A 22,473-nucleotide genomic window follows, 5' to 3' on the forward strand; every position below is an offset into this window, starting at 1 on the left:
CCTTTATTTAACCAGGTAGGCAAGTTGAGAACAAGTTCTCATTTACAATTGCGACCTGGCCAAGATAAAGCAAAGCAGTTAAACAACATACAAACAACACAGAGTTACACATAGAGTAAAAGAAACATACAGTCAATAATACAGTAGAAAAATAAGTCTATATACAATGTGAGCAAATGAGGTGAGATAAGGGAGGTAAAGGCAAAAAGACCATGGTGGCAAAGTAAATACATTATAGAAGTAAAACACTGGAATGGTAGATTTGTAGTAGAAGAAAGTGCAAAGTAGAAATAATGGGGTGCAAAGGAGCAAAATAAATAAATACAGTAGGGGAAGAGGTAGTTGTTTGGGCTAAATTATAGATGGGCTATGTACAGGTGCAGTGATCTGTGAGCTGCTCTGAAAGCTGGTGCTTAAAGCTAGTGAGGGAGATAAGCGTTTCCAGTTTTAGAGATTTTTGTAGTTCATTCCAGTCATTGGCAGCAGAGAACTGGAAGGAGAGACGGCCAAAGGAGGAATTGGCTTTGGGGGTGACCAGAGAGATATACCTGCTGGAGCGGATGCTACAGGTGGGTGCTGCTATGGTGACCAGTGAGCGGAGATAAGGGGGGACTTTACCTAGCAGGGTCTTGTAGATGACCTGGAGCCAGTGGGTTTGGCGACGAGTATGAAGCGAGGGCCAGCCAACGAGAGCGTACAGGTCGCAGTGGTGGGTAGTATATGGGGCTTTGGTGACAAAACGGATGGTACTTTTGACTGGTACTGTATATTGGTCTGTGGTTGCATACCAAACGGTGCACTTTCCAAACGGTGCACTTTCCCCTATACAGTGCACTACTGTTGACCAGAGCGAGTTGGGCCCTGATCAAAAGTAGTGCACTAAATAGGGGAATAGGGTGTCATTTGGGATGTATACTGTGTCTCCTCAATCCTAGGGACTAGTGTTGACTTAGCAACAGTGGAGGTGTAGGGGAGAGGAGGAAGATATGAAGCATCTGTAAGTATGAGCGCTCTGTGTGAATTACTCAGGGTCTCCTGCTGTGTGTGTGTGTGTAAGGATGAGCCTCTTCACACATCCCACCTCTACTTGGATCATGGCACTATGACAGATTGTCTCACAGCAACTCATGCTGAATCTGTGAGGTCCTGCTGATTCTCTGAGTGTACCTGTGTGCATACCTGTGTGCATACCTGTGTCTGCGCGTGTCAGCATGTTTGTGTATGTGTGTCTCCATGTGTGTGGTGTGTGCCAGACTGTGTATAGCTGTGCGTCGTGGGCTGTCTCCCAGGTGTAAGACAGGCAGTGTGAGGTATTACCGGGCAGAGAACAGAGGAGTGATGGGGGTCAGTGTGATATTACACCCTCACTCAGAGAGCTGCCCCAAAACAACTTATCACTCCCTGACACACACACACACACACACACACACACACACACACACACACACACACACACACACACACACACACACACACACACACACACACACACACACACACACACACACACACACACACACACACACCACTGTCCTATCCTGGTGTCTCAGAGGCTTAAGGAAGCATTGGAACAGCTCCCAGAGGGTCACACACCATGCTGCTTTTAATTACACAACCTGATAATACCTGTCGTATGAACCAGACAGAGATAGACAGAGACAGACACACAGAGACAGAGAGGTAGAGGTAGAGATGGCATGGAAAAGGACTAGAGATGGAGACAGAGAAAAGGAGAGTGCATGAAGAGAGAGAGAGAAAAATGGGTAAATAATGAGAGAGGAGGCCATGGAAAGGGACCAGAGATGGAGAGAGAGGAGAATAGAAAGAGAGAGATAGATAATCTCCTTTAAATATAGCAAGACAGAGATAGTGTGTGGTGGGAAGTTACTCCAGGAAGCCATAAGGAGGAGACAGATAGGGGTTGACAGACATCAGGGAGACTAGCTTTATTGAATCATCATCACAGCACTACTGATCCCATCAGCACCACTTCTACTGAACACACACGTCTGTAATGATAAGTTCTGCTCACTGTTGGCTGCTTCCTCAAGTTGATTTTGTATCACGCTGTGTGAAAACTAACATTTGGAAAGACAAGGCTACAGTACAAACTAGGCCTTAAATCAATCAAAACCCCAAATTGTCAGAGCAGAAGGAAGCAAGTTTTCTTCCAGGACAACCTTGTACGTGGCTTGATTCATGCGTCCTTCAAAGACAAATTTCACAGTGGGTGTGAGACACTGTGGCTTGTAGGCCTCTCCAGGTCTCACACCCACTGTGAAATTTAGTGGAGGATCGGTGATGATCTGGGGGTGCTTCAGCAAGGCTGGAATCTGGCAGATGTGTCTTTGTGAAGGACACGTGAATCAAGCCACATACAAGGTTGTCCTGGAAGAAAACTTGCTTCCTTCTGCTCTGACAATGTTCCCCAACTCTGAGGATTGGTTTTTCCAGCAGGACAATGCTCCATGCCACACAGCCAGGTCAATCAAGGTGTGGATGGAGGACCACCAGATCAAGACCCTGTCATGGCCAGCCCAATCTCCAGACCTGAACCCCATTGAAAACCTCTGGAATGTGATCAAGAGGAAGATGGTTGGTCATAAGCCATCAAACAAAGTAGAGCTGCTTGAATTGTTGCGCCATAATGTCACCCAACATCAATGTGAAAGACTGGTGGAGAGCATGCCAACACGCGTGAAAGCTGTGATTGGAATAACCCTGATTTTCACCAAATATTGATTTCTGAACTCTTCCGAAGTTAAAACATTAGTATTGTGTTGTTTAAAAATGTATATGAACTTATTTTCTTTGCATTATTTGAGGTCTGACAACACTGCATCTTTTTTGTTATTTTGACCAGTTGTCATTTTCTGCAAATAAATGCTCTAAATGACAATATTTTTATTTGGAATTTGGGAGAAATGTTGTCAGTAGTTTATAGAATAAAACAAAAATGTTCATTTTACCCAACCACATATCTATAAATAGTAAAACCAGAGAAACTGATCATTTTGCAGTGGTCTCTTATTTTGTTCCAGTGCTATCTATTTTGTAATAATTTCCAGCTGAAATCTGGACACAGGTTGGTTTGAATAAGGCCCACTGTTAATACATACAGATGCAATTAGTCCGTTTTATGTATTCTGTCCCCACGTCTCCCCAGGCTAAATTTGCCATCGTTTAACTATGAATACACAGCTGCCACGGCAATTATTATGACTGACAGCTCACCTCTCACCCACGATAAATCAATCAAGGCTCATTACAAGGGATTTGCCTCTTCAGCGCAGACAGGCATAATAATCAATCACTGCTCGTTACATCCACACATGCTCAGATCCATCAAGTCAGGAGAAAGAAAGAAGGGAAGTGTGGAAAGAGGAAGTGATAGAGTGATGAAGAGGTATTCTGTCCTACCACTCTGGATAAGAGTGAGTGATGAAGAGGTAAATGTATTCTGTCCTAACACTCTGGATAACAGCGAGTGTCATCAGGAGGTAATGACGGAATTAGTAGTTAAGTTCTCCATCAGTATCCATGGAGTTGACTCATTAAGTCTAGTAGTTAAGTTCTCCATCAGTATCCATGGAGTTGACTCATTAAGTCTAGTAGTTACGTTCTCCATCAGTATCCATGGAGTTGACTCATCAACATATTGACTGATCACAATGGGCTTAGTGACCTGGGGCTCTCATCAATAGAAACTAGAATCTTCCCAATGAAGACAACAAAACAAAAGGCTAGCTAACAACTGTGAGAGAAGGAAGTTTGAAATGAACATGCAGTCAATTTATTTTGTGTTTCTTGGATACGTGGCAACCAGTTTGATTCAAACAGACACTTGAATATCACATAAAAATAGCCAAGCATGAGAGTTGATGTGTTGAGAGACATTAGAAGAAAAACATCCATTACATTGATCCAATTTAGGTTAAAATCACTGGTTTAATATGCTTAATACATTTACTAGAGGCTTTTGGAATTCAAAGCGGAGGAGACAAGTGAGATAAGGAATGCTGCTGTTGAATTTTCCTGAAATCACTCAGGCAAGAAACTCCCTCTCTCTCCTCTCACACCCACGCACGCCCGCCCGCCCGCCCGCCTACCACGCCCATCCACGCATGCTAAATGTAATGCCCCCAAGCTTTCTTACACCACAGTAGGTTTATAGTACTCCCAAAGCAATAGTCACAGTGAGAGTGTGAGTGATATTTCATAACTCATCCTCCTCCCAACTTGATTGGATTGCGGAGTGTGTGTCTGTTACTCCTCTCTGATTACCTCCAGTTTTACAGAAGGAGGGATCACCTGGGGGTCAGCCTCAGCCGGGCTCTGATTGGCTTTTTAACCAGGCAGTGATGATGTAATCCCCGGGGGACAAGGGCTCTGGTCGATAGTGCTTTAAACCTCTGTTTGTTCCCATTAGTGTGTGCACATCTATTTGTCTTTACATGTTTGTGTGTGTGTGTGTGTGTGTGTGTGTGTGTGTGTGTGTGTGTGTGTGTGTGTGTGTGTGTGTGCACATCTATTTGTCTTTACATGTTTGTGTGCGTGTCTCTGTAAAAGTGTGTGTGTCTCTCTCCGTGTGTGTGTTTCCTACCTTAATGTATCCTCCTGTAGACAGCAGCACAGTGTTGTCTGGGGAGAAGTGCAGGTCGGTCACCCAGCCTCCGTGCAGAGAGTCCATGGCGTCCTTGTTGTCTCGGGAACAGATCTTTAGTAGAGTACCATCCTTCACGTTCCACAGCTGAGACACGGGACACACATGAGACAAACGAATGAAAAATGAGAGAATTGAATGAGACCTAGTAGTTATAAATGGTGGGGTGTATGTCAGCTATGGACTTATTATCAACCTGGTATCTTAGGAAGCTTTTGACTAAACGGCCATAAAATATCTAACCCCAACCTTAACCAGAACTACAAACCAAAATAACAACAAATATCTCATGTACTGTTCGGGCTACTTTAGTACTTTCTAACATGGCCATCTAGTGACTACCAACCTTATAGACATACAGTAGTCTACAGTTAGGTGTGCAATAATCCAGTCCTTGAATGCTACAGTATCTTGTGCTTTTCAACTTTACCTTTCAATCAATGACTACTTTCACTGATTAATAAAGCACCATAGAGACATAAAACAACCCTCCATTTGAATACTGGAGTTATGCAACTAACAACCATGAGCCATACTGTCCTGTCTATATAGGACACAGAACATGCTATATTTAACACCTTGCATGATTCACTGAGAATGACTCAAGTGTTTCCATAGAAACAAGAGGGGCATATATTCTACTCTATGTACTATAATTCAATCTTGTGGTTTAAGTCTCCTTCTGTTTGGTGCCTAATGAACACAACCCTGGATGATTGACATGTCATGACATGATTTTAAAGTGACAGTTCACTCCAAAATAAAAGTTTGTCAGTTGTTTTCAAACCTGGGAAGTGGCATGAGATGTGGACTCATCTCGACATTAGATCACTTTTCAGGTTCGAAAACTTTGGAGTGTAGTCCAAATGTACGAGTCAGACAGTCAGTCAGGGATAGTTTGTGGAAAGCAGCTGGTAGAGGAACAATGTAATTGTAGAGGAACAGACAGGTCCCTCTGTCACGCTCTCATTTCTTCAGTCCCTAGTCTGTCCCTCTCTTTCACTCTCCGTTCTTCTCTTTAATTGTTCTTATTTTCCATCATCCCCTCTTGCCCACTCTCATTTCTTCTCTTACCCCACTTTCCCTCTCTCCCTTCATTTCCATCATCCCTTCTCCCTCTCTCTTTAGTTCTCTATCTCTCCTTCTCTAGGATCTATGCAGATGCCAAAGCCTTAGGGATTCAATCTGACTAACTGTCTTCTACTTCCTCCCCTCTGCCTTCTTTCCTTCCTCTTCATCACCCCTGCACACCTGTTCCACATCCTCCTCTCCATCTCTTTAGACTTCTCTCTATTTTTCTATTGATCCTTCCTTCACTCATGTGCTCACTCCTTCACTCCTCAACTTCCCTCCTTCTAATGCTCCTTCCTTCCTTCCTTCCTTCCTTCCTTCCTTCCTTCCTTCCTTCCTTCCTTCCTTCCTTCCTTCCTTCCTTCCTTCCTTCCTTCCTTCCTTCCTTCCTTCCTTCTTTACTCACTCACCCCCCCTTCCATCCCTCTATCCCTACCCACCCGTATCTCTCCGTTGTCGTCGCCGGTTGCTAGGCGCCGGCCGTCCCAAGAGAAGCGGCAGCTGCGGACACAGTCCTGGTGGCCGTTCAACAGGCGCACGCACTCCCACGATGCACTGCTCCACACCTGAGGGCCAATGAGAGGAGAAACAGGAGGTCAGAGGTTACAAAAGTTTGTCGAAAATAAAATACTTTTTTTTCAAATATGTTCTTTTGAACATGCCATAGCAATATTGGTTAGGCCACTTCTATATGCAGAGTGCCTTGGTTAATTCAATTGAATAAATGTAATTTTTCCCTGAAAGCCTAACTGTCTATTGTTTCTCTATGCTGCTAGTTCGGTAGACCACTCAACTTAAAGAACGGAACAAGCGCTTCCGGCTGCTTCTTTGATAGATGATACTGCCCATACCATAATGCTATTTTTACATTGTATTAACCCATCCACCAGCACCAGTCTTCGGAGGATATATATATATATATATATATATATATATATATATATATATTTTTTTTTTTTACAGCTTTTCTGCTACATATACATACATGGTACTTTTATATAAAGCAGTCACATAACAATAATACATTACCAAACAACGTATTATTACCAATCCCACCCCTCAGCCACTCTCAGCCCATCCCACCTATCACCATAGACCACCCTCGTTTGGTTTCCATCCACCAGATATTTTTCAATTGTGCTGTGATGTTTTACATCCTTTTTTAACCTTTCTAAATCGTAAAGTATCCACAGATTGTGAGCTAAAGATGAAAACTTTTCCTACTAGTATTATTATATTATTTAATGACTGACTATGGCTATCCAAATTGCCCAATATTGCTATTTGCAAGGATAATGTTGTGATTTTTTAACCATTCCTAAACCTGTGACCAGAAACAAGCTACATAGGCAAAATACCAGAATTAATGATCTAGTGATTCTGTCTCTTCACAGCAAAATCTACAGAGCTGAGATTGTTGTATGCCCCATATATATAGCATTCTGTCGGTGGCAAGAATTTATATAATCATTTAAATTGAAAAACTCTAAGTGTTGTTTTTTGTACCAGTTCATAAACCATGTGCCATGGAATCGGTACATCAAAAATCTCTTCACATTTATTTTGCAATCTGTATGGCGCAGCTGTCAACATTTTTGTCCTCAAATGAAAACGGGTATATTTTTCAATTTACGCCAATTCCTTTCAGCCAATTTGTATCTTTAATATATGGCAGGCAAACAAGTTCCCTACCTTCTCCCTTTTCCACTTGCCTCCTCCATTGTGGTAGTGCTGCAATCAGTTGGTTGTAAATTAGGATTGACCAGATATGCAGCTATCAGAAATATATTGGAATATGTGACATAACTCCTCCATTTCTTTGTTTTTTTAATTAATCAGTATATTTGAGTTTAACCATAACATTTGTTCTATCTTTTCTGGAGGATAAAACTGAAATTGTAACCAGCTTTGTATGGCTTGTTTAAGAAAGGGCGATACTTTAAACAAAATTTCATTTTCAATTAGTCGGAAATGAGAAGTTGTAATCTGTATAAAGGCCAAAAGGACATTTTTTAACAAAGGATGAGCCTTAATAATCTACTGGAGAACCATTTTGGGTTTAAGTATAACTTATGCATGAGTGAAGCTTTTAGTGAGAGGTTTAAATATTTCATATTTAATAATTTTAGCCCCCCAAACTCATATTTATTATATAAATAGGCACATTTAAATTTTGTCTGGCTTAGCATTCCAAATAAAATAAAATATAATTTGCTCATATGATTTTAAAAAACGAGTCGTTTGGAGTAGGTAGTGCCATTAGTAAGTAAACTGTGATAGGACCAAAGTGTTAATCAATGTGATTTTTCCATAAATAGACAAGTATTTACCTCTCCATGGTCCATGGTTGCAGAATCGTATCTATTTTTGCTAACTTTCTATTGAAATTGATTGTGGTAATTTAATTTATTTATTTTGAGACGTGAATACGAAGTATGTCTACGTCACCATCCGCCTATTTTATTGGATTATTTTACAAGGTAGTGTAAACCCATTTTAATTTAATCTCATCAGTATGTAAAGTACATCTAATTGATGAGCTCTGACTTCTAAACTTACAATATCCTTGTTCATGGTACTGAGGGAGAGAGGGGAATGCAGAACATGTTATTGTTTGACATCAGGTATCCTATGGAAAGGAGAAGGGCCACAGTCTGGTTTCAGTTGTTGGGTTGTAATTTGAAATACTTGCTACACCAGAAGTGAATGGTTATCTGTAGAAGGAATGTGTATGGTGGGGTCAATTAAGGTTGGATATGAGCCAGGGGCTTGGACTGTTACTGAGTAAGGGAAAGGCAATCACATGGTTGTGGTCAATGATAAGGGTGGAGAGCTGTGGATTAGTGAGGAATCGGGGCCGAGGTCAGGTCACATTAAGGGAGAAGGAACAGTTTATTACCCACATCACTTACCTTCCTACCTACCATTAAATATGTAATGTATAGAGAAAGGGAGACCACCTAAAGTGGGATATTATATATATATATTAGACATACATATACACACACGCACACACACACACACACTTGTGCTGGTGGGAACATGTCTTTGTCTGTTCAGCTGTCTGACCCATTGGGTGAATAAATTTTGTTTGAGCTTTTCCTAGCTGTCCGTTAGTTTTACTCTGTTTATTTAGAACCTAACATATTAAAGAATACTCTGTTTATTACAAGAACACAATGTTCTTAGTAAATTGTCTCTGTCTTTCTGTCTCGCTCTCCCTCTTTCGATCTCTCTTTCATGCTTGATGGAGAACATCACATGGTAGATGATTAAAAAAGTTAATTTGGCACGTCTCGTAGTCATCTAAAGGTCAATAGACAGAGGGAGGAAGGGAGAGAGAAAGGAACAGAGAGAGAGAGAGAGAGAGAGAGAGAGAGAGAGAGAGAGAGAGAGAGAGAGAGAGAGAGAGAGAGAGAGAGAGAGAGAGAGAGAGAGAGAGATGAGTGGAACAAAAACCTTCAGTCTTTTATTCTATCTGACAAAGACGATCAGACTCAGGGTTCGGCTTTGACCTATGATAGCAGACAGAAAAAGACAGTGGGTGTATGTGTGCATACAGTGGCTTGTGAAAGTATTCACCCCCCTTGGCATTTTTCCTATTTTGTTGCCTTACCCCTGGAATTAAAATTGATTTTTGGGGGGTTTGTATCATTTGATTTTCACAACATGCCTTCTACTGTGAAGATGCAAACTATTTTTTCTTGTGAAACAAACAAGAAGACAAAAAAACTGAAAACTTGAGCGTGCATAACTATTCACCCCCCCAAAGTCAATACTTTGTAGAGCCACCTTTTGCAGCAATTACAGATGCAAGTATTTTGGGGTGTCTCCATAAGCTTGGCACATCTAGCCATTGGGATTTTTGCCCATTCTTCAAGGCAAAACTGCTCCAGCTCCTTCAAGTTGGATGGGTTCCGCTGGTGTACTTTAAGTCATACCACAGATTCTCAATTGGATTGAGGTCTGGGCTTTGACTAGGCCATTCCAAGAGAATTAAATGTTTCCCCTTAAACCACTCAAGTGTTGCTTTAGCAGTATGCTTAGGGTCATTGTCCTGCTGCAAGGTGAACCTCCGTCCCAGTCTCAAATCTCTGGAAGACTGAAACAGGTTTTCCTCAAGGATTTCCCTGTATTTAGCGCCATCCATCATTCCTTAAATTCTGACCAGTTTCCCAGTCCTTGCCGATGAAAAACATCCCCACAGCATGATGCAAACATCACCATGGTGTTCTCGGGGTGATGGGAGGTGTTGGGGTTGCGCCAGACATAGCGTTTTCCTTGATGGCCAAAAAGCTCAATTTTAGTCTCATCTGACCAGAGTACCTTCTTCCATTAGCTTGGGGAGTCTCACACATGCCTTTTGGCGAACACCAAACATGTTTGCTTATTTTTTTCTGGCCACTCTTTTCCGTAAAGCCCAGCTCTGTGGTGTACGGCTTAAAGTGGTCCTATGGACAAATACTCCAATCTCCGCTGTGGAGCTTTGCAGCTCCTTCAGGGTTATCTTTGGTCTCTTTGTTGCCTCTCTGATTAATGCCCTCCTTACCTGGTCTGAGAGTTTTGGTGGGTGGCCCTCTCTTGGCACGTTTGTTGTCGTGCCATATTCTTTAAAAAGAAATGTATAATAGATTTAACTTTTTAGTGACGGGGGGCAGTATTCGGAAATTCAGATGAATGACGTGTCCAAATTAAACCGCCTGCTACTCGGGGCCAGAAGGTAGGATATGCATATTATTAGTAGATTTGGATAGAAAACACTCTGAAGTTTCTAAAACTGTTTGAATGATGTCTGTGAGTATAACAGACCTCATATGGCAGGCAAAAACCTGAGAAAAAATACAACCAGGAAGTGGTTTGTAGTTTTTTCAACTGATTGCCTTTCCAAACTAGTGTCTGTGGGGTCATTTTGCACTTCCTAAGGCTTCCACTAGATGTCAACAGTCTTTAGAACCTTGTTTCATGCCTCTACTGTTACTGGGAAGAGAATAAGAGCTGTCTCAAGCCTGGGACCAGTGAGTTGTTTACTGCGCACTCACGCGGGCGCGCCCCTCCTTCTTTTTCCTCTGTAATGAATACGCTATTGTCCGGTTGGAATATTATAGAAGATGTATGTTAAAAAGACCCTAAGGATTGATTGTAAACATCGTTTTACATGTTTCTATGAACGGTAATGGAACTATTTGACTTTTCGTCTCGGGTTTTGCGCTTGCGCATTATGCCTTTGGATTAGTGATCTGAACGTGCGAACAAAACGGAGGTATTTGGACATAAATATGGAGTGTATCGAACAAAACTAACATTTCTTGTGGAAGTGGGAGTCCTGGGAGTGCATTCCGACGAAGATCAGCAAAGGTAAGTGAAGATTTATAATTCTATTTCTGAGTCTAGTTGACTCCAGAACTTGGCGGGTAACTGAATAGCTTGCTTTGATGGCTGAGCTCTGTACTCAGAATATTGAACAATGTGCTTTCGCCGTAAAGCTATTTTGAAATCTGACACAGCGGTTGTATTAATGGTGCTCTGTGGGACGTTCAAAGTTTCAGATATTTTTTTATAACCCAACCCTGATCTGTACTTCTCCACAACTTTGTCCCTGACCTGTTAGGAGAGCTCCTTGGTCTTCATAGTGCCGCTTGCTTGGTGGTGCGCCTTGCTTAGTGGTGTTGCAGACTCTGGGGCCTTTCAGAACAGGTGTATATATATATATATATATACACTGAGATCATGTGACACTTAAATAAAGTCCACCTGTGTGCAATCTAACTAATTATGTGACTTCTGGAGGTAATTGGTTGCACCAGATCTTATTTAGGGGCTTCATAGCAAAGGAGTGAACACATATGCACGCACCACTTTTCCTTATTTTGTTAATAAAAAAATACTTTTTAAAAATTAAAAAAAAAACATTTTTTTTTTAAAGTAAGTCATTTTTTAAATTTCACTTCACCAATTTGGACTATTTTGTGTATGTCCATTACATGAAATCCAAATAAAAATAAATTTAAATTACAGGTTGTATTGCAACAAAATAGGAAAAACGCCAAGGGGGGTGAATACTTTTGCAAGGCACTGTATGTGTGTGTGAGAGACAGCGCACCTGCGTGTGTATGTGTGTGTATGCGTTTGTGGATGGTGGAACCATGGCCAGCCCTTCAGACTACTTTTCCACATCATTACCAGAGTGTCTAGGTCCAAAGCACTAATGAAAGCATGCTGGTCTGGTGAACAGAAATAAACAGTGTGGTTAATGGGAACACCAGCTCTGAACCATTACAACACACACACAATCCTCCAATGCCAATTTGGATGCTGACCTAATAGCCATTTCCACAGTGAGTGACCAACTCAATGATCCTGTGACTGACAGACAGAGGGGGAAACAAGGATAGAAAATAGAAGAAAGAGAGAACAATACAAACTGACGGAGAGAATGAGGAAGGACGATCAAGGGCAAAAACACAGTAAGGTGACAGAGTGAAAACCTAGTCAGAGGAGAGATCCCACAGTGATCAGAGGAGTCAGGGGTCAGAGGAGATCCCACACCCACAGTGTCAATCAAAGTCAACCGCAGAGCAGCAGCCTGCTCTCTCTCACAAACACATAGGTAATGCTAGGTAGGAGGAGAGGAGAGGGCAGCGGTACGGTCTGTAGGTTGCAGTCAGACTTAATGACCGCTGGAGGGGCAGGGAGGCGAGTGGGCGGCTTGACCGCTGGAGGGGCAGGGAGGCGAGTGGGCGGCTTGACCGCTGGAGGGGCAGGGAGGCGAGTGGGCGGCTTGACCGCTGGAGGGGCAGGGAGGCGAGTGGGCGGCTTGACCGCTGGAGGGGCAGGGAGGCGAATGGGCGGCTTGACCGCTGGAGGGGCAGGGAGGCGAATGGGCGGCTTGACCGCTGGAGGGGCAGGGAGGCGAGTGGGCGGCTTGACCGCTGGAGGGGCAGGGAGGCGAATGGGCGGCTTGACCGCTGGAGGGGCAGGGAGGCGAGTGGGCGGCTTGACCGCTGGAGGGGCAGGGAGGCGAATGGGCGGCTTGACCGCTGGAGGGGCAGGGAGGCGAATGGGCGGCTTGACCGCTGGAGGGGCAGGGAGGCGAGTGGGGGCTTGACCGCTGAAGGGGCAGGGAGGCGAATGGGCGGCTTGACCGCTGGAGGGGCAGGGAGGCGAGTGGGCGGCTTGACCGCTGGAGGGGCAGGGAGGCGAGTGGGCGGCTTGACCGCTGGAGGGGCAGGGAGGCGAGTGGGCGGCTTGACCGCTGGAGGGGCAGGGAGGCGAGTGGGCGGCTTGACCGCTGGAGGGGCAGGGAGGCGAGTGGGCGGCTTGACCGCTGGAGGGGCAGGGAGGCGAGTGGGCGGCTTGACCGCTGGCTAAGTTAGTGACCGCAGTAACCATCTGCTTCATGTCCACCTCAAGCTACCAATGACCTTTAGTTGACCGCATAATAATGTACACTATACACACGGTTCTGAAGGGATCGTGATATAGACAACATATCTGTCTCACACTGATCTAACGATTTAGGCTAGGTTCTGTTGCATACTGATGACACGTGTGTGTGTGTTACCTTGGCAGTCTTGTCAGCGGAGGTGGTGGCGAAGAGCTGTCTGTCAGGCGACACGTCACAGGCTAGCACCGCCCCCTGGTGACACACTAGGTCCTGCAGCCGTTCACCACTAGACATGTCCCACACCTGGGGGAGGGAGCGAGAGGGGGAGACGCTTTCTGTGTCACCTCCCTCTAGTAAATATCCTTTAGTTCATGTAAGTGCACGCTGATCGTAACTTGTTGCTTTTAACAGGTTTTGCATGCATGCATGCGTGTGTGTTTCTAAGTCTTACTGTCTGTCTGGTACTCCATACGTGTGCTTGTATTACCTTGATGGTGCCGTCAAAGGACCAGCTGAGGAGATGTGTCTCTGAGGAGGGTGAGGTGGTGAGCAGAGAGAAGCATCTGACCTGCTCCTTGTGGCCCTCCAGAACCACACACTCACCTGTCCTCCACCTCCACACCTACAGGGGGGGAGAGAGAGAGAGACAAAGAGAGAGAGAAAGCGAGAGCGAGAGAAAGTGCGAGAGAGAGCAAGAGAGCAATCACCTTCTGGTACTGGAGTGGGTAAAAGTTGCACCTCAACCAGGGATTTAGCACAATCAGAGTTATTGAGGGTAAGCTGATCCTGGATCTGTGTCCAGAGTGGGAGTATTTAGCTGCTAGGTAGGGAATGGGCACTGGGCAAAATATTGGCCTCTATGCAAATATCTCAGACAATGATTGACACATCAAACTCTTACCAATGTTGGGTTTGTGAATGTACCATTCACCCCCCTCACCACTCCAGAAGTCAGCGGTCAGAGTAACAGCTATGTTTACTGTATAGAGCTATTCACATTCCCTGTAGGTCAACATTTCCTCAAAGTGAATCTATCCACCAAATACTCCCTTTTCAGCGAAGCTACTCAAACATTATTCATATAAAACAGGAGATGGTCCATGGACAGTAAGGGAATACACAGGAGATGGTCCATGTACAGTAAGGTAATACACAGGAGATGGTCCGTGGACAGTAAGGGACTAAACAGGAGATGGTCCATGTACAGTAAGGGAATACACAGGAGATGGTCCGTGGACAGTAAGGTAATACACAGGAGATGGTCCGTGGACAGTAAGGGACTAAACAGGAGATGGTCCATGTACAGTAAGGTAATACACAGGAGATGGTCCGTGGACAGTAAGGGAATACACAGGAGATGGTCCGTGGACAGTAAGGTAATACACAGGAGATGGTCCGTGGACAGTAAGGGACTAAACAGGAGATGGTCCATGTACAGTAAGGGAATACACAGGAGATGGTCCGTGGACAGTAAGGTAATACACAGGAGATGGTCCGTGGACAGTAAGGGAATACACAGGAGATGGTCCGTGGACAGTAAGGTAATACACAGGAGATGGTCCATGTACAGTAAGGGAATACACAGGAGATGGTCCATGTACAGTAAGGGAATACACAGGAGATGGTCCATGTACAGTAAGGTAATACACAGGAGATGGTCCGTGGACAGTAAGGGAATACACAGGAGATGGTCCGTGGACAGTAAGGTAATACACAGGAGATGGTCCATGTACAGTAAGGGAATACACAGGAGATGGTCCATGTACAGTAAGGGAATACACAGGAGATGGTCCGTGGACAGTAAGGGACTAAACAGGAGATGGTCCATGTACAGTAAGGGAATACACAGGAGATGGTCCGTGGACAGTAAGGTAATACACAGGAGATGGTCCGTGGACAGTAAGGTAATACACAGGAGATGGTCCATGTACAGTAAGGGAATACACAGGAGATGGTCCGTGGACAGTAAGGTAATACACAGGAGATGGTCCGTGGACAGTAAGGGAATACACAGGAGATGGTCCGTGGACAGTAAGGTAATACACAGGAGATGGTCCGTGGACAGTAAGGTAATACACAGGAGATGGTCCGTGGACAGTAAGGTAATACACAGGAGATGGTCCGTGGACAGTAAGGGACTAAACAGGAGATGGTCCATGTACAGTAAGGGAATACACAGGAGATGGTCCGTGGACAGTAAGGTAATACACAGGAGATGGTCCGTGGACAGTAAGGGAATACACAGGAGATGGTCCATGGACAGTAAGGTAATACACAGGAGATGGTCCGTGGACAGTAAGGTAATACACAGGAGATGGTCCATGTACAGTAAGGGAATACACAGGAGATGGTCCGTGGACAGTAAGGTAATACACAGGAGATGGTCCGTGGACAGTAAGGGACTAAACAGGAGATGGTCCGTGGACAGTAAGGGAATACACAGGAGATGGTCCGTGGACAGTAAGGGAATACACAGGAGATGGTCCATGTACAGTAAGGTAATACACAGGAGATGGTCCGTGGACAGTAAGGGAATACACAGGAGATGGTCCGTGGACAGTAAGGTAATACACAGGAGATGGTCCATGGACAGTAAGGGAATACAGAGTAAGATAAATACAAAGTGAGGCTGTGCTGTTCAGATTTGCAGCAAGGTGGTGCTCTGGATAGTGTGTGTACTTCTGATAGGCAGATAGGTCTAGCAGTGGACAGGCTGTCCTAAAAACAGAGGAGAGGAGATGAGAGAAACAGAGGAGATGAGAGGATATGTTCAGTGAGGTGGAACAGTAGAGGAGAGCTGTTAGGGGTGACAGAGTGGAACAGTCTGAAAACATCACATGCACAGATGCACACAGGGAGGGAAATAACAAACCACAGAAGAGAAGAAGAAGAGAAGAAAGAAGGATGAGGAAGAAAGAGAAGGGCCCCACCCGTATGGTGGTGTCCTCAGAGGAGGTGATGAGTGTGTGTCCCTCCGGGGTGAACTGGCAGTGGAGAACTGTCCTGGTGTGACCCTGAAGAGTGGCTAGAGAGGTCCCCGATGGCACCTCCAACACCTGGGAGAGAGAGGGAGGAAGGGGAAGGGAGAGATGATTCCATTTCAATCCTTTATTACTGTGTCAAAAGAGCAAAAACAATCTATTAAAAGCATGAGTTGACACACATCCCAAGAACTTGGAGAGGTGTTGACTAACAGAATAGTAAACTTAGAAAAAATTAAATAAGATAGTCACACACTATATTTTGCTCCCAAAAGTGTAAAAACAAGCAACTGCTCAAGTGAGATGGAAAACAGGAGACAGAAAGAAGAGGGAAGACAGAGATATTTAGAGGGGAAAGGATAAAGAGCATAAAGTGATACCCATAGACAGTCAGAAGGTTAAGACAGAGATATTTAGAGGGGAAAGGATAAAGAGCATAAAGTGATACCCATAGACAGTCAGAAGGTTAAGACAGAGATATTTAGAGGGGAAAGGATAAAGAGCATAAAGTGATACCCATAGACAGTCAGAAGGTTAAGACAGAGATATTTAGAGGGGAAAGGATAAAGAGCATAAAGTGATACCCATAGACAGTCAGAAGGTTAAGACAGAGATATTTAGAGGGGAAAGGATAAAGAGCATAAAGTGATACCCATAGACAGTCAGAAGGTTAAGACAGAGATATTTAGAGGGGAAAGGATAAAGAGCATAAAGTGATACCCATAGACAGTCAGAAGGTTAAGACAGAGATATTTAGAGGGGAAAGGATAAAGAGCATAAAGTGATACCCATAGACAGTCAGAAGGTTAAGACAGAGATATTTAGAGGGGAAAGGATAAAGAGCATAAAGTGATACCCATAGACAGTCAGAAGGTTAAGACAGAGATATTTAGAGGGGAAAGGATAAAGAGCATAAAGTGATACCCATAGACAGTCAGAAGGTTAAGACAGAGATATTTAGAGGGGAAAGGATAAAGAGCATAAAGTGATACCCATAGACAGTCAGAAGGTTAAGACAGAGATATTTAGAGGGGAAAGGATAAAGAGCATAAAGTGATAACCTTCTGACTAGACCAAAACTAGTAAAAGAGCAAAATAAAAACAATACAAATATATAGAATAAAAAAGGAGACCAAAGTAATGTGTTTGTGTTGACAGTGATAAGCTCATCAAAAAGGATTTTTTTTTTTTAAATATTACCGGGCTCTGCGTGCGATTGATCAGCCCAGTCGGAGAGTGGATCTGCCCTGACTGCTTTGTGTGAGGGTCTGACAGACAACACTGTCACAGCAGGAGAAAAAGCAGCTCTGATGCTCAAAGAACTGGCTTCAAGTTACAAAACCACTTTAATCTTATAAGGGAGACAACGGAAACTCTGACAACCTAGAGTACATTATTGAGGTCCTAGAAGTCCTAACTGTCTTAGAAACTTCCTGCGCCATCTTTGCTAACTTGACTGAGTAGTTGGACTAGAATTTTAAGGCTGAATTCTGTTGACATTGAACTATTGGAAATTATTGCAAACTTAAGTTATTAAACATACTTGAAGTCTATTAATATTATCGCAAAATAATTCAACCCAATTAACTCTCCTGGTATGATATCTGTAGTGTAAACCAAAAGGCAAAGAAACACACAAGCTCATAACTTAAGACGAAAAATGACTACAAATGCACGCAAGCATGCACACACACCGCCCCCCCCCCCCCCCCCCCACACCCACACACACACACACACACACACACACACACCACACACACACACACACACACACACACACACACACACACACACACACACACACACACACGACACCCACACAAGTGAAATCTCAATCTAGGATTCACCTTGTGCTAAAATATTTAAGCCTCTCAAATAAAACCCTACTTCAAACAAACGCGTGAGAAGGCTAGCCGCAGGGCATGCCAACCAGAAGACACTCTGCGATGCTACTGGGAAACGGGTTTCAAAAGGTTGCCAGCTCACCTCAAGGTTTGGGAATGAGGCAGCAGGGAGGGTGCTCAGGGCGATATGGGGGAAAGGTTGAGTAAAACATGTTAGCGTTAGGAATACTAGTTTGGCTTATGACGCTTAGGAATAAACAGATCAACGAAAGCAGCACAGATCTGATCTGAGAGCAGTGGTCATCGAAGTACCTTACGATGAGCGGGTTAACGTTTACTGATCTCTGATCTGTTTTCATCCACATCTGCAGCCTCCCTAGTGTAATACTGCATACTGAAAGATATGCTGTGACGTACACGTTAAACTCCATTTGAACAATAGATCACTCCACAGTACCTGAGCTATCCCTCCCCCTGACACTGATCACAATCCCTTTGAGAAGGTCAAGGAACACACACACACACACACACACACACACACACACACACACACACACACACACACACACACACACACACACACACACACACACACACACACACACACACACACACCTTTGAAAAAGATCAGGACTTGATTAAGCCTGGTGCAAATGGACAAATGGAATAGTCCCAACAGTGCACACCCTAACCATCTAGGCAGACTAAAGCAAAGTATTTATAATATTATTTGAATCCAGGTCGAAGCACACAGTGGAGGCCGCTGAGGGGAGGACGGCTCATAGTAATGGCTGGACTGGTATCAATCACATAGAAACCACGTGTTCGATACAATTCCATTGACTCCATTGCAGCCATTATTATGAGCCGTCCTCCCCTCAGCAGCCTCCACTGACTCGCACACATGCCATATCACGCTACCATACCTGCACACTGCCTGTTTCTAGCCCTAGCGCCAGCAACGAGCCCCTGTGAGGGGTCAGCCGCTGTAGAGTCCTCCATCCAATGGTCCTCAGTACCTGCCTAACTGTCATCCCTCCTGCCTGGAGTAGAACACACACAGTCACTCTCTTCAACACTCCTGTACCTCTCTTTCTCCAGCACACCCTCTCTTCTTTTCCTTCTTAATAGAAAAACAGCATGTCATTTCAACAGAGGAGAGAACCGAGCCAATCAAAGTGGCAATTACGGCCCAGAAAGAAGACTAGAATGTGAGGCATGCGTCAAACTGAGTCAATGACAATGAGGGCATTGCTTTGTGAGTTCATTAGAGTTCTGGTCAATTTTTACCTCTCTGCTCTAATAGCACAGTGGCTCTGAGGTGGAGAGAAAGAGAGAGCAGGCAGAGAGAGAGCAGGCGGGGGAGGAGAGAGAGAGAGGAGAGAGAGAGAGAGAGAGAGGAGAGAGAGAGAGAGAGAGAGAGAGGGAGAGAGAGAGAACAAAAGAGGGCGCAAGAGCTAGAGGGAGCAAGAGAGAGTGCGAGAGAGAGAACAAGAGAGAGAGAGAAAGAGCTAGAGGGAGAGAGAGAAAGAGCTAGAGGGAGAGAGAGAAAGAGCTAGAGGGAGAGAGAGAAAGAGCTAGAGCGGGGGCAGACTACTGCAGCAGCAGACCTGTAAGGAAACAAAGCAGCAGCTCCCTCTGGTGTAAATGACAGGAATTAGATGTAATGGAACAGGTTTAAAGACCAACACAAGTATACTCACAGTGAAACCAACATTTCCATGGTATGCCCACTTTTCACATATTAAGTAACTGATATTACACAACCCTGCAGTCTTTCAGCTCCACTCATTATCATCCCTCTGTCCTCATCCCCCTCTCCTCATCCCCCTCTTGACTGAGAAGAGTAGACAGACACCCAGGTGTGTGTGTGTGAAGAGGCCTGAGTAATTAGAATCCATTAACCCCTGTGTTGGTTAGAGCCCAGGCCCCCTTCATTAATTAAAGAGGTTCCTGAGGTGCGGCCCCAACTGGAGTACAGAGTTCTACACACCTGCCAGGGGACAGAGGGTGTGTGACACTACTTACTACCACTTCCAGGGACATCCCTGAGTCTCCACACACACTTCCAAAAGGGAGCAGATTTTCCTTGGCTCGCAGTAAACAACCATTTATCATAGAGACAGGGAGCGATGGAGCAAGTAGTGCAGAGTGGGAATAAGTAGGAAAAATCTAATTTATGACAACTAGAAAAGAGAAGCAGAAAGCGAGAGAACAGAGAGTACAAAATAGGTAAGGAAAGAGAGAGAGAAAGCTGGGTACGGTACAGTAGGACTGAGACAGGGTTGACAGGCCAGACAGAGAGAAAGAGAGAGCTGGGTACAGTACAGTAGGACTGAGACAGACAGACAGACAGACAGACAGACAGACAGACAGACAGACAGACAGACAGACAGACAGACAGACAGACAGACAGACAGACAGACAGACAGACAGACAGACAGACAGACAGACAGACAGACAGACAGACAGACAGACAGACAGACAGAGCTGGGTACAGTACAGTAGGACTGAGACAGGGTTGACAGGCCAGACAGACAGAGAGAAAGAGAGAGAGCTGGGTACAGTACAGTACAGTAGGACTGAGACAGGGTTGACAGGCCAGACAGAGAGAGAAAGAGAGAAAGAGAGAGAGAGAGAGAGAGAGAGAGAGCTGGGTACAGTACAGTACAGTAGGACTGAGACAGGGTTGACAGGCCAGACAGAGAGAGAAAGAGAGAAAGAGAGAGAGAGAGAGAGAGAGAGAGCTGGGTACAGTACAGTACAGTAGGACTGAGACAGGGTTGACAGGCCAGACAGAGAGAGAAAGAGAGAAAGAGAGAGAGAGAGAGAGAGAGAGAGAGAGCTGGGTACAGTACAGTACAGTAGGACTGAGACAGGGTTGACAGGCCAGACAGAGAGAGAGAGACAGCTGGGTACAGTACAGTACAGTAGGACTGAGACAGGGTTGACAGGCCAGACAGAGAGAGAAAGAGAGAGCTGGGTACAGTAGGACTGAGGCAGGGTTGACAGGCCAGACAGAGAGGGTTCTAGCACAATGTCACCAGCCATTACTAGATGTGAAAAACACCTCGGCCAGCAAGGTGAACATGATTTTTACACACACACCACATGGACCAACTCTTCCAAGCATAGGCAGACCACAGTAGTCACAATGCTACTAGAACAGCACCAGTGGTAAAACTGTCAAACTTAGTTTTGGTGTAACATTGTGTCCAGCTTAACCTGCAAAAATGTCTCTTCCCGCCTTTCCTACAGCTCAGTTGGTCTTTATCAAGTTTGGCAGTGATACCCCCTCTTCTCCAGCCAAAAAGCCTTTTACATTTCTGGCACTTTTCCCTCATAGCACCTGCACTTTTGTCAAGTTAAGCATAAATTATACGTAAGCATTTTCCTACTTTTGTGTCCTTGAAGAGTTTTGCTTTCTGGTATGTGTGTGAGGGTAAAAGTGTGTATATGTGTGTGTGTGTGCATATGTGTATGTGTACCTGTATCGTCCCATCCTCTCGTCCCAGCCCCACGGCTGAGGTCTGTGAGCAGATAGCAGTGCAGCGGATACGAGACTCCTGGTCCTCTGACTGGAACATCACCGCTCCGGTCCTCCCATTCCTCACCTGACACACACACACTCGTCAGCCTGCTGGGTTAACACCTGTCACATCTGTAAGACATCATTGTGTGTGCGCGCGTGCGCACACACGCATGCACGCACGAGTTCAGCCTAGCCCTCTCACCTGCAGTCTGTTGCGATTGTCGGCGGCGACCACGGTAATGTCACCGTTGTTAAAGAGCACGTCAGAGTCCCTCTTCAGACAGACAGCCGAGGAGGTGTGGACTCTATTGGTCTCCCACACCTAACAGACACACACACACACACACACCAAGGAATTACATTTTTTATGCCATTAAAAAGGTTAAATGGATAAGTACAATATGTCACAAAAAGGGTTAACTGATGAAGACAGATTGGACAAATTATTGACAGACAGACGGCAGACGCGCGCACACACACACACACACACACACACACACACAGACACTTACCCTGACGGTCTGGTCGTCAGAACAGGAGAGCAGTAGAGATCCGTCAGGGGAGAACTGGACTCCATGGACCCAGCTCAGATGACCACTACAGTCAGCCATCTTCTTACTGGTCTCTATGTCCCACAGCTGGAGGGAAGAGACGTATGATGTCATATCCTGCCGTATGATGGTGTAGTAGTTTGATAGGGCTATAGCCACCATGTGTGTACTACCTACATGGCACAGTGTAATAGTCAACAGGCTGTGTGTGTGTGTGTGTGTGTGTGTGTGTGTGTGTGTGTGTGTGTGTGTGTGTGTGTGTACCTCCACAGCATAGTGTGACAGTGCGATGGCCACCAGGTTGCTGCTGGGACAGGAGTGACAGTACTGCACCGTGCTCAGACGACTGGTCCGGATCTCCAACAACATGGCTGCCGTCTCTACATCAAACACCTGGGAACAGCAGGAGGGATCTGTCACTACACCATAGTTATAGCTGGTGATCGC

General features: G+C 44.9%; 1 protein-coding gene across 3 annotated transcripts in view; it reads right to left on the reverse strand.

Moving 5' to 3' along the window:
• LOC106576445 (apoptotic protease-activating factor 1) overlaps positions 1–22,473 on the reverse strand; it is a 74,981-nt gene that overhangs the window by 22,267 nt on the left and 30,241 nt on the right. For 2 of the 3 annotated variants that reach the window (XM_045699997.2, XM_045700000.2), the window contains 11 exons: positions 22,291–22,419; positions 21,988–22,113; positions 21,678–21,797; positions 21,432–21,557; positions 18,870–18,986; positions 17,300–17,380; positions 16,049–16,174; positions 13,606–13,740; positions 13,296–13,421; positions 6,175–6,300; positions 4,604–4,750 (listed from right to left, as the gene is read on the reverse strand). In XM_045699997.2, coding sequence (XP_045555953.2) covers positions 4,604–4,750; positions 6,175–6,300; positions 13,296–13,421; positions 13,606–13,740; positions 16,049–16,174; positions 17,300–17,380; positions 18,870–18,986; positions 21,432–21,557; positions 21,678–21,797; positions 21,988–22,113; positions 22,291–22,419 — 1,359 coding nt within the window. The remainder of the gene's footprint in view (positions 1–4,603; positions 4,751–6,174; positions 6,301–13,295; positions 13,422–13,605; positions 13,741–16,048; positions 16,175–17,299; positions 17,381–18,869; positions 18,987–21,431; positions 21,558–21,677; positions 21,798–21,987; positions 22,114–22,290; positions 22,420–22,473) is intronic. The other variant, XM_045699999.2, reaches the window with a different exon arrangement.

The sequence above is a fragment of the Salmo salar genome, chromosome 17, assembly GCF_965601325.2.
Source record: "Salmo salar chromosome 17, fSalSal1, whole genome shotgun sequence".
Classification (NCBI taxonomy): domain Eukaryota; kingdom Metazoa; phylum Chordata; class Actinopteri; order Salmoniformes; family Salmonidae; genus Salmo; species Salmo salar.